Source organism: Polychytrium aggregatum (assembly GCF_025602895.1).
Source record: "Polychytrium aggregatum strain JEL109 chromosome Unknown BJ171scaffold_1, whole genome shotgun sequence".
Taxonomy (NCBI): domain Eukaryota; kingdom Fungi; phylum Chytridiomycota; class Chytridiomycetes; order Polychytriales; genus Polychytrium; species Polychytrium aggregatum.
This window is the reverse complement of record NW_026516203.1, coordinates 1,586,573-1,601,153: the sequence shown is the minus strand read 5'-3', so window position 1 is coordinate 1,601,153 and position 14,581 is coordinate 1,586,573. Positions and strand designations below refer to the sequence as shown.

Sequence of the window (14,581 nt, the reverse complement as noted above, 5' to 3'; positions counted from 1 at the left end):
CCCGCACCTGCACTCGTACTCGCACCGCCTCCGGCCCATCCGCATTCACACATTCACATATTCCCGCACCGCCACCCTTCAGGTCTTATTTATACACATATTTTTTTGACCGCCCACACTTGTCTCTGCATCCCACTTGATTTTTGATCCTTTCCCTTTCACCGCCTGCCAACCCCCCTCCCTTCGTCATGTACATCCCAGTTACCGCTCCGGCCCGCTCCTCGGGCATGGTCTACAGCCGCGAATCGCCTCGGTTCTCAAAGTTCTACCACCCGTCGGCCTCGGCCGCGCCTGTCCCGCTCCGGTTTCCGGTCTCGGCCTTGTACTCGCAGGACGAGCTGATTGTGGCCAAGCCGCCAGACCTCGAGAGCATCCGCACGCTGTCGCAGATCTGCTCCATCATGATCTATCACATCTGGGACGATGACACCTCGGGCGCTCCTCCCTCTGCCGCCCAGCTCAAGCGGCAACAGGGCTTCCAGACCTTCTGCGAGCGTACGCTCAAGGACACCGAGTCGCTCCCGGTCCTGGCCCTGGCTGCCCTCAAGTATATTGAGCGGCTCCGGGCCCTGAATCCCTACGTCCGTGGCGAGCCCGGCTTTGAGAATCGCATCTTTATTGTCGCCCTGATGCTGGCGCACAAGGTCTTTGAAGACTGGTGCCCGGCTGCCAGCCACTGGGCACGTCTGGCCTCGCTCGATCTCGCGGGTCTCCGAGCCATGGAGCTGGAGGTAAGGGCATGTGATGCAGAGCGGCGGGATCGAGGCTGTGCTGTGCTGGCGGAGATGCAACGCTGCGGTGTTGGTTGGCGACCCAGGTGCGTGGAGCAGGAGCGGGTCCAGCTCTGTGGATGCAGCGATCTCTGTACGCCCGAGTCTGTGGCCAATATACCAAGAACGGCTACCCTGCCCTCTGAAGACCGACGACGCTAACGCTTCTCTCGGTACCACCCACTATTTGGCGCGACTCATTTACCGACCGAAACCTCTGACGACTCCATGACCTCTACTCTACTCGACTCGACTCGACTCGACTCGCCCGATACTATTCCAAACATGCGACATGACCTGTCTGCAGTTCCTCTTTGGCCTCAAGTTCGAGCTGTTCATGTCCCCCTCGGAACTGGCGGCCTGGCAGTCGGATGTCGAAGAGACCCTTGTGGCTTACGAGCGCGGCCCCAGCTACATCCAACGCTTCCAGACCGGATCCGCTGCCATGTCCATGTCGCCGTCCAAGACCGAGTGCGGCCTGGGCTCGTCGCTCCGCTGTGCGGGCTCGGCATCGGCGGACCTGGTCGACGGCGACGCCTTTGATTACTTCAAGCGACGCGCCTACTTTTGACGGCCGCAACACCTCGGCGACACCTCGGCGACACATGGCGTGCTTGCTGCTCCTCGCGGATCGGCTTCGAATCCAGGGTGTTCTCACCACCCGTCTGTGCTCTCCTCCTCCAAATCCTCAGAGTTAGACCCTGCAACTGACCCGTCGGCTCACGTTCTTCTAGAGTGCTTGGTATTTATCAATCTGCTTCTGCCGCTTGACGGCCCCGGGGGGCTGGATAAACGGCAGTCCGTGGCTGGCTTGCGCCGTCCAGTCACGGTGCCGGGTCCATGCCCTTCATCTATTATTTTCTTTCCTTTCATCCTTCCTTCATCGCTAGCAAGCATGTATGCACGAATGCATGCCATTTTTGAATATTCTTACGCAGCCATCGGCTGGATCACACCGGATTGGATCGGATCGGATCGGATTGTGTTGTATCGGAATGTGGATCAAGGGTTTCCGGCATTGCGCCATTGGAATGATGAGTTGGGGCTTTCAGCATCCGGTCCTCCTGTGTGGTATCTCTCTCTGTCTTTTTCTCTCATCTCTATCTGCCAGGCCTCCCATTTGGCGTGGCCGGGTCGTTTGAAGCGTGTTGCTCTCGTTATTGTACATGGGATCAGCTTCTGCCGTTTGTCAACGGCGGTGATGAGGCAACTCTGGCCTGCTTGTTTGTATTTCTCTCTCTCTCTCTCTCTCTCTTGTTTCATGGGACACACCTTCCCTGTCGGCTCTGGTCGGCCCCAGGTGACGCAATGCAATCCCGCCGATGAGGCAAACGTTGCTCAGCTCGAAGCAAACAGGATGGATGGATGGAAGGGGGCTGGTGCGGGATGGCGAGAGGGGGAGCGCCCGGGCTGGGCGGCTGAGCCGGCTGTGCATCGTGCGTCTGGATTGGGCTGAATTGCGTTTGGCCTCGCCCGACCACAGTTGCTTGACCATTGCTCGACGACCATTGTTGCTTGACGACCATTGTTGCTTGACGACCATTGTTGCTTGACGACAGTTGCTCGGCATGTGTCTTGGTCGACCATCTGCTTGTCTGGGTGGCGCGCAGCCGTGTCAGCGGCGCTCTGTCGTATCTGGCCCGATCGAACACACGGGCGACATCCTTTGCGACATTCAATTCAACTCGATATTGTTATCATCATTCGACAGCATCATCCTGAACACCACCCATCGCCCCGCACACCAACTGCATCGCTTGCTCCTCATTCCCTCCCTCGCCCCACCGCCCTGCCCAGTCCTTCCCGCATCGCATCCCGGCCCGGTGCACTCGCCCCCGCCGCCCGCTCTGCCCTCATCGTCGCACCACCGTCGCACGCCATGGCGATAATCTCGGTGTCGAATCGCTGCGTCCAGAGATTACCTTTGACCCGCCCCGGCCCATGACCCCGCCTGTCAGGACAAGCATCCCCCCCCGCCCGGCAACAAGCCCAGGCCAGACCTGCAGATCCCGCTGGCTCCTTCTTCCTCCTGCCCTGCCCTGGCCTGCGTCGTTATCATAAAAGCCCCGCCCGTCCTCTTTCCCTCCTCATATCTCACCTCGTAACCACAACCATCACAACCACCGCAACCACCGCTGCCGCCGCAACCATGTCCCGCACGCTCGCCCTCTGCCTCGATCGGCTACGACTGCCCGTCGTCCAGACTTCTCTCGTCTGTCGCCATGCCTCGACGCTGTCGCTGGCCTTCCCGTGGAGCCTCCAGCATCCGCTCTCTGGCGCCGAGTCCGAATCGCCATCGCTCTTTGCACCCGAGCCCTTTGCCCGCCCCCGCTCACCGCAGCCTCGGTCAAGACCCTCGCTGGCTCCTGCTCCTGTCGCTCCTCTGGCTCGCCCTCCCGTCCAACCGGCCGGCTCGCTGTCAGAATCCTCCACTGCCCAGTCGTCGGCCGTCGACTCGGAGCTGACCGCGGCCCTGCTCGAGCTCCCGGCCTCGTTCATGCCTGCCGTCCAAGCGCTGACCAACTCCACGCTGCAAGATCTCACCCAGCTCGAGCCCAAGACCTGCCGCGAGCTCCTCAACGGCAAGTGGTACATGTCGCCTCTTCCTTCCTCCACAAAGGTCGATTATGGCTCCGTCATGGTCAACGTCGTGATGGACCGCCAGAACCTCGGCTGGACACGCCTCAAGGTCGACGAAGAGCTGCTCCTCAAGGTCTGCGAGAGGCAGCAGTCGGACCTGGACCACGTCTGGAAATCCTTGCTCAGCGAACCCTCCTCCGAATCTTCCTCCGAATCCGCCGATCGACCGTCATCCTCCTCCCACTGCGATGTCGGCGTGATGCGCTGGACCGGCGGTGTCCAGGGCGGCCTTGTTGTGCAGATTGTCTTTATCTACGACCGACGAACCATGAGGAGTTCTGATTCTGGCCTCTAGATCTCCTGCCGCCCGGCCTGTGACTCTCCGGTGATCCAAGCAATCCCGGCGACCACACCAGGCCGCTCTGTGGATTCATGCTCCTCCCTCGTTCTCATCTTGTTCTCCACGATGACACCCATGCAATGCGTCGCGCTGATCCCCCTCCCCCTTCTCTATTTTTCTATCTTCTGCTTTGACCTTCTTCTGGAGGAGACTGTCCGGGTCTGGCTCCATTTCGACTCGTGTTCGCTTCGTCCCTGCCGCCTCGGCCGGGTGTGCTTTGGCACCTTTCCCTCGTGTGGCCAAGGATAACTTTATTGCCCTCTCCCTCTCCCTTTTTGGATACCGAACGAGAGGCTTCTCTCTTGGGTCATCAGAGACCCCTCATAAGTCATAATCTCACTTGGAATAGAGCCTTCCTTCCTGTGGCTGCTCCCGAGATGATTACCTGAGACAGGCGTGTGGGGCTATGGCGCTATGAAGGTCGGCGTGGCCGATCCTGAGAAACAGAGTGCACCTCTGTGTATTGCATTGGAAGGGCGCAACCATCCAAGCTTCGGGCCAGAGCAGGGACAAGTGGAATGGGAATAGAATCAAGCAAGTCAAACGAAAAACAGAATGAAACAATCAACCAAAATCAGAATCAAGCAAGTCAAACAGCGGGAGATGAGGACGGCCAATCGGGCTGGCTCGTCGACGCATGCCTCTTGTGACTCAGAGGCTGTCCAGGAAGCTCTTGATCTGCGCAAAGGTCTCCTCCGGCTTCTCGACATGCTGCGAGAGTGAAGAAGTCGGAACACAGGGCAGTGAAGGTCAGCAAACAGCCCAATGCTCCCCCCCCCCTGCGATTCCCTCTCCCCCGTCGCGTGGATCTGGAACGCTTGCTGTTCATCGAGGCCGATCCTGGTCTGAGCTTACCGGATAGTGGCCGGTGCCCTCGATCAGGACAATCCCGCAGGACTTGGCCTGCGTCAAGTGGCTCTTGACGGTCTCACATTCTTCCAGAGGATTGGAAAAGTCGGGGTCCTTCTCGCTGCGAGAGGAACGAGAGGCAGAGTGTGCCGACAAAGTTCAGGACCCAGGATCCAGCGCCGTCGGTCAAAGTCACCAGGAATATCCCAGGCCCTCTCTGTCATATTCAACCTGGTCGTTGAATGGACGCATACCCAACTCCTCGGCGGTATCCGTCAACTTACCCCATCAGCAACAGAACAGGGGACTGGACCTTTGCGGAGAGCTCCCAGGCATTGTTCTTGGACGAGCGCATGAAGGACCCAAAGATGCCCGCATGAGAGCAGTCGCTCATCATCGAGTTACGGATCGCAGAGACATAGGCCGGCAGATCGGCGGGAGGGGCCTTGAAGAGCGACTGAAAGTACGTTGTCCAGACAGGCATGCCCCAAAGGCGGTTGAAGATAAGGACCGAGATGCCGTTCATGAAGGACGCTGTGGAGGCGGATGGAGCGCCGACGGTCAGGAAGTACTGCGAGCGACGCCAGTCCCCCCAAGGATATGCATCAGAAGCACTCGCGACCTCCCAATCGGCACACATATCCACCCAGCAAGTCGCCACAATACTCACTGCCTGGCATGTCCCGGGTGAAGGCGCAGATCGGAACGACACCTGCGAAGCGCTTGGGGTCCTGGGCCGCAACTGCGAGAATGACCGCTCCCGAGAAAGAGTTGCCCATGAGCACGACGTTCTCGCTGACTTGCTCGGCATCCAGGATGCTTGTGAGATCCGCAGCAACGTCCTCGACGGTGTAGGTCTTGAAGGTGGTGTCGCTGTCGCCGTGGCCGCGCAGATCGGGGGCAATCACGCGATAGCCGGCATCGAACAGCTTGGGCCCCAGGAAGCGGAACTGGTGGCGAAAGTCGCCCATGCCGGGTGAGACCAGGGCGGTGCGCCCGGTGTAGTTGGGTGGCTTGCCCGAGTCTTCATAGACAATCTTTCCGTCGGGACGGTCGACGGCCTTGAGGGTGCCATTGGAGAAGATCAGCGGCAGGGCAACTTTGGTGGCGAGCGACATGGCAGAGATTCTGTTTGGCGGTTGCGGATGGTTTGATGGAGCCGGAGGAGGACTAGAAGGAGCACTTGAAGGAGCACTGGGAGGAGCACTTGAAGGAGCACTGGGAGGAAAGCAGGCGAGTTGTTGAGAGAAGCCCTCCCCCCGACGGCGAGCCTGCTGTTATATCCGCCGATCGTCGGGGTTTGGCTGAGTTGCAAACCTGCAAAACGGAGAATGCATGGCGCTTGTGCGACGGTGCGCAGCACACAGACTGAGGAGCGGCGGCGGCGCTGTGCTACCGCGGAGTTTGAATCGCGGTGGAAATCGATCGACGTGGGTCTTGGCGGTGGGCATCGATCGACGTGGGTCTTGGCGGTGGAAATCGATCGACGTGGGCCTCTGGCGACCAGTACAGCGTGTTGAAGAAATGGGACACATCGTTTCATTCGGACAAACACGGCGTAGTCGGATCACACGCCAGGTCAAGTCATTTCCCTGGGTGCGCTGTGTGAGGGAGAACGATGCAGGGCAGGGGGAAAGTCGCTGGCTTGGGTACCGATCAAAGCCGTCCAGCCAAATCGATCAACATCAACCGATCCACAAGTCATCCGTGTGTGAAATGACCCGTTTCTGGCAGAGTCGCGCAGGGAGAGGTGGTGTCGGAGAGCATCCTGCGGCGTGCCAAGACACCGACCACCATCCAGCCACCCACCATCGCCACAGCACCGACAACGACGAATCTTCATTTTCTGTATGTTTTATATATGTAAAAAAGGGGGGGAGGTGGTAGTAATAAAATAGAAGGATGGAGGAGACAGATAGGAGCTCATTCGAATCGGCGAGGCAAGTCTGGAAGAGCGCGAGAAAAGAGTGGAAGGAACAGAACTGCAGACTCATTCTAATTCGACTGGGTGGGGAGGAGAGATGAGACAATCACGACGGACGAAAAGAAAGTAAAAAAAAAAAAGAGGAGAGAAATCACATCAGAAGATTGTCAAATACCGGGCGGCGAAAAAAAAAAAAAGTTCCCCCATTGACAAGCACAAGCACGGGGGCGAGGGACAGATCCCAGGAGGCGACTCGAGCAGTGGGTCAAGACGCCCCAATTCAGCCGCACTTGTGGTCTTGTCGCTTGCCATGCCAAAGCCAACCCGAGCAACTGCCTTCACATGCGCCGGCCATCGCGGCGCCGTATTCCACCCGGCGACCGCTCCGAGCGCCAAAGCGAGCCGACATGCTGTCCTGGTGGTCAACAGACGTGGGTAGAGTGGAAGAGGGGGGAGGGTGACGAGGTATTGGAGGGAGAGTCTCACTCTTAGTGTCCATTCGAAGAGTGCTTGTGCAGTATAGATAGGCAGGTAGATGGGTGTATAGATAGACGAGGCAAAGAATAAAGGAAGGGTGGGGTGCGACAATGGCAACCGACTCATTCCAGAGAAGCTCCTCGGTCTGTGCCCGTGCTCACCAGAGAGAGAGAAGGAGGGAAGAGGGAGGAAAGGAATGCAAGAGACCTCCGCCAGCTTCGGATCGCTAGAGCTGCAGCGCCTGCAGAATCTTCTCGCATATGTCCTTGTAGTCTGAGCTGGAGCCCCCGACGCGCTTGAAGCGGAGGCCATGGAGATTTTTCAGCCTGGGCAATTTGCAGACCTCAATCTCAAACTTGACCTGTTCCTTGTTGGGCCCAGCCGTGCCGGCCCAGGAACACTCGATCAGGAACCGGCTGGTGAGGCGGTGAGTGATGCCGTGCGAGGTGCAGGCGGCAGCGACTTGCTGGATGATATCGTCCGGGGGTTTTGTCGAGGTCGTGTTCGAGTTGAAGGTAAACCGGAGTGAGCGCGGCTTGTTGTCCTCGCCAGGCTTGATGGGCGAGAGCGAGCCCGAGTCGTTGACGCCGTTGGAGGACTGGTTTGCGGATGGAATCACGTCGGCGGCCCCCGAGTCCTTGCTGGGCGAGATGGCGCTGATCGTGGGCGACGACGGTGCATCCGAAGACTTCCGTATGCTATTCCGAAGGATGCCCACGATGGTGTTGTGCCGCTTCCTCTGGGTGCGGTCGTCGGCACAGGCGCCGTTCTGGCCGCCGGATCCATCGTCGGGCCCGTCCTGCCCGGTGACGTCGCCTGGGTTGCCGATCTTTGGCTGTTCGTCCAAAGATCCGGCGCCGGTCTCCTGGCTCGATGTCGGGGGCTGTAGCGAGCCGACGCCGTGGGTCATGACCGGGGCGGCGGTAATCGGGCGGGGGATGGGGGTCGCTCCGGCGCCGGTTGTGCTTGTGCGGATGGGCTCCTCCGGGAGTACTTGCGGGGCCTGCATCTTCTTGAGCCCCTCGGCAGCTTCCTGGTCCTCGTCGGCATACTTGGCCACATCGGCCTCGCCACCGACGGTGAATCGGCGTTTCCTGGGCTTGGTCTTGACTACCGGGCGAGCGCCCAGCGCCGGGACCGCATCGCCCGGCCCGTCCTCCTCGATCTTGGACATGGCCGGCTCCTCCGAGGCTTTGTGGGCCGCAGGCGGATGCGATGTGTTGTCGCCCGAGGCTAGCGGTACCGTCTTGATGGGGATACCGCCAATGGTCTTTTCGTGCTCCGAGCTGGAAGGAGCCGTCTTGGGCGGTGCCGATACAGCCGATGGTGGAGCAGGCCCGGTGCTCGATGCCCCGGCTGCTGCTGTTCCTGTCGCTGCTGCCGTCGCAGGTGCTGCCGTGGCTGCGGCGTTGGCATGGCCGGAGGCAGCCGCTGCGGCCCCAGTTGCGTCCACAGATGCCCCAAGCTCCTTGAGCTCCGAGGCGACTCGGCCGCGAGCATCCTTTTCGTAGTATAGCAGATAGTAGATGGCCGCCACATCGTCATAGAGATTCTCCCTCAGCGATTTCAGGATCGCCTCGCGATCAATGTGGTACTTTGTCTCCATGATCTTGACCAGGCGCTCGTCCTCGACAACAGGGCCCGATCCGCCGGCCATAGCAAGCTCGCCATTGATGGGCGAGTCTCCGAACGACTCGTTGATCCAAGGATCGTCAATGAGCATGTCCAAGCTGGCGCGTTTGTATGGGTCGCGGATCAAGAACTTGCGCAGAAGCTTTTCACACGCTGCGTGTGTGTGTGGGGGGGGGGAAGAGTCGAGACGGCGGACAGGAAGAGCTGGTCAGAGGCTGGCGCATGAGAGAAACGGGGCAGACGTATGCAGGAACACCGATGGTACATTGAGCGCCCTGCACCACAACATGGGTGATATATGTGCTGCTGCGGGACTGGGGCACTAAGCGCGCCGCATTGTCGGTGCGTATCTTCCCCTCTCCTTGGTACTTACAGTCTGACAGGTAGAAAGGGATGCGGTATTTGCCTCGGCACACCGACTCTCTCATTTCCTGGAGGTTCTTGCCGTCAAAGGGGAGACACCCTGTCGTCAGCACATACAATATGACGCCCAAGCTCCAAATATCAACTTCTGGGCCTGTGTAGCGTCGTCCTTGAAACAGCTCTGGTGCCGCATATCTGGAGGCACAAACAGTGCATTCGAGAGACGGGTCAGTATCCGCAGCAAACAGTAGCAAGCAGCAAGCAGCAGCAACGTGTCAATACACGATGGTATCATCCAGTAGCATGTCGGCACGCAACGCCGTCACGCAGTAGCAACGGAAGCAACAGCAGTCCAAGCAAGGATGGCGATACGGACGGTGGAGAGCCGCAGAAGGTGTCTAGCTTGGCGTCAGGGTCAAAGTAGTTGCTGAAGCCGAAATCGGCAATTTTGATGTCGAGGTTGGAGTCCAGCAAAAGGTTCTCGGCCTGGAGAGGAAACGCCATCGAGAAAGCGTAGCAAATGTCAGCACACAGGCCGCTCGAGGCGCTTCCAGTGACGGCAGAGAACACAGTCGACGAGCTCAACGCGACAGTCAGCAGCAGCACCTTGAGATCTCGGTGAATGACCCTCTTCTTATGGCAGTAGCTGACAGCCGAAAGGATCTGGCGAAACTTTGCACGGGCTTCCTTCTCCTTCATCTTGCCGTGGACGACGAGGTAGTCATACAGCTCACCGCCAGAGGCGTATTCCATCACCAGAAAGACAGTGTGCTTTGTCTCGATTACTTCGTAGAGCTTTACAATGTGTGGGTGGTGCAGGAGCTTCATGATCTTGACTTCGCGGTAGAGCTTGCTTAGCTTCTTCTCATCCAGCGTAGTTTTGTCGATGACCTTGATCGCAACCTGCATGTCGGATGGACAGAGCGTGGCGAGAGCGTTAGAATGGTTGTCTGTGCCAAGCTGCAGTTTGCAGCAGCGGGGGAGTGAGTGCAAACAGCGCTTTGGTCGAGACAAACCGCCGCACTGGCGAGTGTCGCTGTAATTCGAGCGACACATGCTCAACCACGCCGGCATTCAACTCGAGCAGGTTTGTTCCCACTTCCCCATCCCCGCCGGCAATCGGCTGCATCAAAAGTTCGCGTCGGATGCAGGCTCTGAGATGCCTTTCAAGCAGCGAGCCAATGAAACTCGATCCCAAACGAGCTGGCGGCTTCTCTAATGGAAAACGCCCGCGAAGAGTGGCTCTGAGGCCACACACGGAGTAAAATTACCTCAACACCTGTGATTTTGTGTTTTGCCAGCTTGACCTTGGCGAAATTGCCCTCGCCCACCGTCTTTTGGAAAACATAGTTTCCAATTCCGGGAAGATGGATGTCGGGATTGTTGGTGTCATCCTTATCCCTTCTTCTCGAAGACGACGAGGGCTTGGTGGCAGGAGTCGTGCTCATTCCTTGAATTGAGGCAGAACTGGGCAAGAGGCAGCGGCAGGAGAGGCGGATTGGAGGACGAGCGACAGAGGACGAACGATAGAGGACGAGCGATAGAGGACGGAAGACGGGTGAGCGGATGGGATTTCGAACCTGAGCAAAGCGCTGTCGACGTTTATTGTTCTCAGCGGGGTAGCCAAGGATACGATTCAGGAGCCCAAAGCGGAGCAAGGGCCACGCAGTGTGAGGGAAAGCTGCGAGCGACAAACAGCGGCGGGTCGTCTGGTGTGTTGTTCCCACGGGAGGAGTATCGTGGTTGCCCCCAGCAATACCCTCTTCCACAGGCAACGGCAACGGCAACGGCTGTGAAGGATGTTGATGCAGGTGGCGCAAATCTCCTGCCTAGGGATGATGCTACAACGAACCTCCTTTTGAAACAGTGGTTGAGGCCGACTTCCAGAGGACGAAGTGGACAAGCAAGCGAAAGGGAAGGGGAGAAGGAGATGGCGAAATAGCGATTCGCCCAAAGGACAGCGATCGTGTCTATCGAGGGGGAGGTCGAATCTCCAGCGAGTCGGATGTATCAACAGCACAATACTCCAAGCACAGGTTTGAATGACGTCGCCCAACAATATACGCACTGATTGGCCCAGTTCTAAGAAAACGACTTGTGTGCTCTTCCAGACAACGCCGTGCACGAAGCGCAGGGGAGCGACGGCGAAATCAGCTGGCAGTCGCTGGGCAGTCCAATCGGGAGCAGGCGGCAGAGGCGGCAGAGGCGGCAGAGGCGGCAGACCCCCGGCGAAGGCCACTGAAGCCAACAGGGGATGTGGAAGCCGGCAAGGGTCAGCGACAGCCACACGAATCAACATTCGCATCGTATCGTATCGCATCGTATCGCAGCAGCGGCAGTGATCGTTCGAGCAGTGACTGCTGTCGCGGACGACACAACAGCAGAATCAAGACTGCGACAGCGCTGTCGTTGATGCAGAGATGCGACTTTCTGTCATTTTATCCATCGCCAAAGTGGTCGACCAGATGGTTTCGGGATGATACTCCCAACGACGACGGGAGTGCAATCCTATCGCCTGCCCACCGGGGTCTACGGATCACTGAAATACACTCAGGGACGCACCGCCCCGTTTCGTTCCGGACAAGCTGTAGATCGATATGCATCGCCCGGCACACCGATCCTCGCGGTGCGATGGAGCATGAGCTTGCCCCCGAGGCTCGCACCCTGGTCGGCCGCGCGGGGCCTGGCGCAGGTCCTTTGATGGCCGCATTTTGCTGCTCCGGCTCGCTCTCCCGCCAGCCCCGTCACGCATCTCCTGGATCGCTCTCGCTCCATCGCACCGTCACCAGCACCTCCATCATGTCGGCCCCGCCTCCCCGTCCAGCAAAGTAAGATGTCACCCGGCATGTCGATCTGCATGGCCCCAAGTCCAAGATGTCCAAGGAGTGATGCCTTTCGGCAATGTCCCCGGCAGAGGAATATACAGCATCCACTCCATCGCCGCCGCAATGACCAGGCACCGACTCTGACTGCCGTGTGCCATCCACAGACGATCCGATATCAAGGAGGTCCTGGTCGTCCAGGCCCTCTACGACTACACAGCGAGCCAGCCCGACGAACTCAGCTTCACCGAGGGCAGCACCCTATAGTAAGTCGCAGCCGCCCGCCAGTTCCCTCGAGCGTGGCGATCGTCACCAAGATGCTGCCGTCTTGGTGGACTGTCGGTTGATATCGGCGCCCGATAGCCATCGCCGATGTGCGCTCGCTCCGCTGGCTCGCTCGGCTGGCTCGCTCGGCTGGCTCGATGCGCACTGCGTCGCTCATCATCTGCCATCACGGACCAAACCCAGTGTGCTCGACAAGCAAGACCCCAACTGGTGGAAGTGCCGTTCCGGCGACAAGGTCGGCATGGTACCTTCGAACTATGGTATGGACTCGGAGAGACGGAATGCCAGCTCGAGACCGGATCACGGTCGTCTTGGGCGAACGTGGATAGCTCCATCACGAATCATGGCTGTGACCGAGCCATGCGGTCTATCGAGGCTCGACGATGCACATCCCGCGACGCTGTCGATCCAACGATACCGCCAACTCACCCAGACTGCCTCTGCTGCTCCCGCTCAGTTGGAGAAAACACCACCACCATCGAGAATCCGCTGCATGGTATGGCTCGCTGGATGAGCGCAACGGCCCACACCACATCGCCACCGTCCGGGACCAAATTCAACTTGCCGTTGCAGCGACCCGGGCATCCCGACGGGCTGCTTTCATGATCAAGTCACTCCACTTGCTGCTTGACTGGACCGTCGTGCCTGTGCCTGGATTGCCCTCTGGCTGATGATGCTTGCCCCTTCCTCGCTCCAGAGGCTGCCAAGCGTGGAAACCTCAGCTTTGCCCGGGAACTCGTCGCTACCGGCATTTCGGTCAACGGTACGTCTCGAGCTGGGTGAAAAAAGCACAGTGTTGGGCTTGTAAATGCTGTTCGTCATCGACTCTTCGACAGGGACGCCCGGCTGATCGATCAGCACACTCATCCCTCAGGACTGGACAAGGCCGGCAATAGCCCCCTCCACTGGGCCTGCCGTGGCGGCCACTCAGACATTGTCGAGCTGCTCTTTACCAAGAACCCTGCCATCAACGCACAGGTTCGACGATGACTCCTATGGGCCCTGCGATGAGTGATCACTCATGTCACGCCGAACACATTCGTTTCTCACACGCACTTTTCGCTCGCTTACCACCGATACAGAACAAGCTCGGCGATACCCCTCTCCACATGGCCGCTTGGGGTAATTGGGCTTTGCTCTGCTTCTCGCGACTCCAGTTTATTTGAGTCTCAGCAGGACGTACGGATGCTACTCGCAGTGAACCGGCGATACTGACTGACTGTTCCACACAATCGCTCCAGGCGGACACCTCCCCACAGTCAACTTGCTCCTGACCCATTCGGATATCGACGTCGCCATCAAGAACAACTCGGGACAGACGGCTCAGAGCCTGGCCAAGAACGACGCTGTTGCCGCCGCTCTGATCCAGCACGTTGGTTCCGCCAGCTTTGTTGGATACTCTGCTGCCGATGTCGACTCGGATGACGACTGAGGCTGCCGATGAACTCACAAACAAGCCCTGGATGACGTCCTGTGGTCGAAAAATATATAGATGTCTTGATGATGCCCTCCCTGCACAAGACGACAGCCACCGTCACGGAACGCTGGGGAGTGCGCCTCTGCTTCGCTTATCGGCCAAGACTTATCGGACATGGGCTTGGATACGCTCGATCACTTGGGCCAGAGCTAGATCCTGGACTCTGACGACCTTGCTCCGCGACTTTGCTCCCGACAAGAGTTCCAGTTGATATCGCTTGCAGCCCAAGACCTGCGCAGGAACACCACATCGACAGGCTGGTCAAGAAAGCTGCCAGCTCCGAGAGCACCGATGCTGTTCCTACCTCGGCTACGTAGCGGACGACTTCTGCGTTGGCTTCTCCGTCCCGGGGTGGCGCGGCAATCTGCCATCAGCGGGCGGTGAGCGCTGCAGCAGACGTTGAAATCCATTCCGACAAGGATGGGATTGGATGCGCCGGCCGACTCTCTGGTCCTTTATACCTGCAAATCGACACACTCTTCGCTCGCATCCATGATCTGCGATATGCGCGCACCAGGCTTGACGAGCAGGTTGATTTTGACACATCCGTCCTGCATCGTTTCGGCAAATCTGCATTCGTGCTGGGGCTCTGCGGTTGGTGTCGTGGATGGCTGAGAGCCCTGGCCGGTCCGCTTGCGCTGGGTGGCCATCCGGCGTAGACTGGAGAGCAGTCTCGGCGCCGGGCTTGCACCGATGGACAATACGAATGTGCCGATGGTTCGCGCAGTGTGAGGCGCGAGCGTCTGCATCGAATTGCTCTGGGCGAGATGTGGGCCAGGTTCGGCAGCAGCGAAACAGAATGTCTGGCGGAAGGCGGACAACGGCTGTCGCACCGTGTTTCCCTTCAATACCTTGTGGTCCCGGTGGGCAATAGGGCAGATCGCAAGGCCCTCGCTTATAGATGATTGACTTGCGGGTCCCGCTCGCCAGAGCCGGCTGTGTGCCCGGGAACAGGTCGGTGTGGCTTGTTTCTGCGCTCCTTCGGTGACATTCGGAGAGCAT

General features: G+C 58.8%; 7 protein-coding genes across 7 annotated transcripts; 3 read left to right on the top strand and 4 right to left on the bottom strand.

Annotated features, from left to right (window-relative positions):
* Positions 1 to 48: 48 nt before the first annotated feature.
* BJ171DRAFT_11010 (uncharacterized protein) lies at positions 49 to 1,503 on the top strand. Its single transcript, XM_053105439.1, has 2 exons — positions 49 to 731; positions 1,078 to 1,503. Exons 1-2 carry the CDS (start codon positions 189 to 191, stop codon positions 1,339 to 1,341), a joined length of 807 nt encoding a protein of 268 aa, XP_052972013.1. The 5' UTR covers positions 49 to 188; the 3' UTR covers positions 1,342 to 1,503.
* Positions 1,504 to 2,683: 1,180 nt separating this feature from the next.
* On the top strand, positions 2,684 to 4,126 carry BJ171DRAFT_485600 (uncharacterized protein). The gene has a single exon (XM_053109127.1). It carries the CDS (start codon positions 2,920 to 2,922, stop codon positions 3,703 to 3,705), a length of 786 nt encoding a protein of 261 aa, XP_052972012.1. The 5' UTR covers positions 2,684 to 2,919; the 3' UTR covers positions 3,706 to 4,126.
* A 68-nt stretch (positions 4,127 to 4,194) lies between these two features.
* Positions 4,195 to 5,826, bottom strand: BJ171DRAFT_564413 (Alpha/Beta hydrolase protein). The gene is made up of 4 exons (XM_053113304.1): positions 5,270 to 5,826; positions 4,884 to 5,133; positions 4,606 to 4,720; positions 4,195 to 4,461 (listed from the first exon to the last, which is right to left on the bottom strand). Exons 1-4 carry the CDS (start codon positions 5,715 to 5,717, stop codon positions 4,402 to 4,404), a joined length of 873 nt encoding a protein of 290 aa, XP_052972011.1. The 5' UTR covers positions 5,718 to 5,826; the 3' UTR covers positions 4,195 to 4,401.
* A 1,421-nt stretch (positions 5,827 to 7,247) lies between these two features.
* BJ171DRAFT_400574 (KA1 domain/Ssp2 C-terminal domain-containing protein) lies at positions 7,248 to 7,550 on the bottom strand (the record flags this gene model as incomplete). Its single annotated transcript, XM_053107206.1, has 1 exon — positions 7,248 to 7,550. A coding segment is annotated over one exon (303 nt), but the record flags the coding sequence as incomplete, so codon positions are not given.
* Positions 7,551 to 8,687: 1,137 nt separating this feature from the next.
* Positions 8,688 to 10,443, bottom strand: BJ171DRAFT_418142 (kinase-like domain-containing protein; the record flags this gene model as incomplete). The annotated part of the gene is made up of 5 exons (XM_053107326.1): positions 8,688 to 8,785; positions 9,006 to 9,190; positions 9,372 to 9,481; positions 9,602 to 9,898; positions 10,267 to 10,443. Coding segments are annotated over 5 exons (867 nt in total), but the record flags the coding sequence as incomplete, so codon positions are not given.
* Positions 10,444 to 11,240: 797 nt separating this feature from the next.
* BJ171DRAFT_10984 (uncharacterized protein) lies at positions 11,241 to 13,711 on the top strand. The gene is made up of 7 exons (XM_053105438.1): positions 11,241 to 11,823; positions 11,985 to 12,083; positions 12,286 to 12,362; positions 12,560 to 12,598; positions 12,800 to 12,865; positions 13,081 to 13,224; positions 13,344 to 13,711. Exons 1-7 carry the CDS (start codon positions 11,408 to 11,410, stop codon positions 13,532 to 13,534), a joined length of 1,032 nt encoding a protein of 343 aa, XP_052972008.1. The 5' UTR covers positions 11,241 to 11,407; the 3' UTR covers positions 13,535 to 13,711.
* Positions 13,231 to 14,568, bottom strand: BJ171DRAFT_485590 (uncharacterized protein). Its single transcript, XM_053109126.1, has 4 exons — positions 14,431 to 14,568; positions 14,041 to 14,263; positions 13,884 to 13,943; positions 13,231 to 13,810 (listed from the first exon to the last, which is right to left on the bottom strand). The coding sequence occupies exons 2-4, from the start codon at positions 14,227 to 14,229 to the stop codon at positions 13,685 to 13,687; spliced, it is 375 nt and encodes a 124-aa protein (XP_052972007.1). The 5' UTR covers positions 14,230 to 14,263; positions 14,431 to 14,568; the 3' UTR covers positions 13,231 to 13,684.
* Between the last annotated feature and the right edge of the window lie 13 nt (positions 14,569 to 14,581).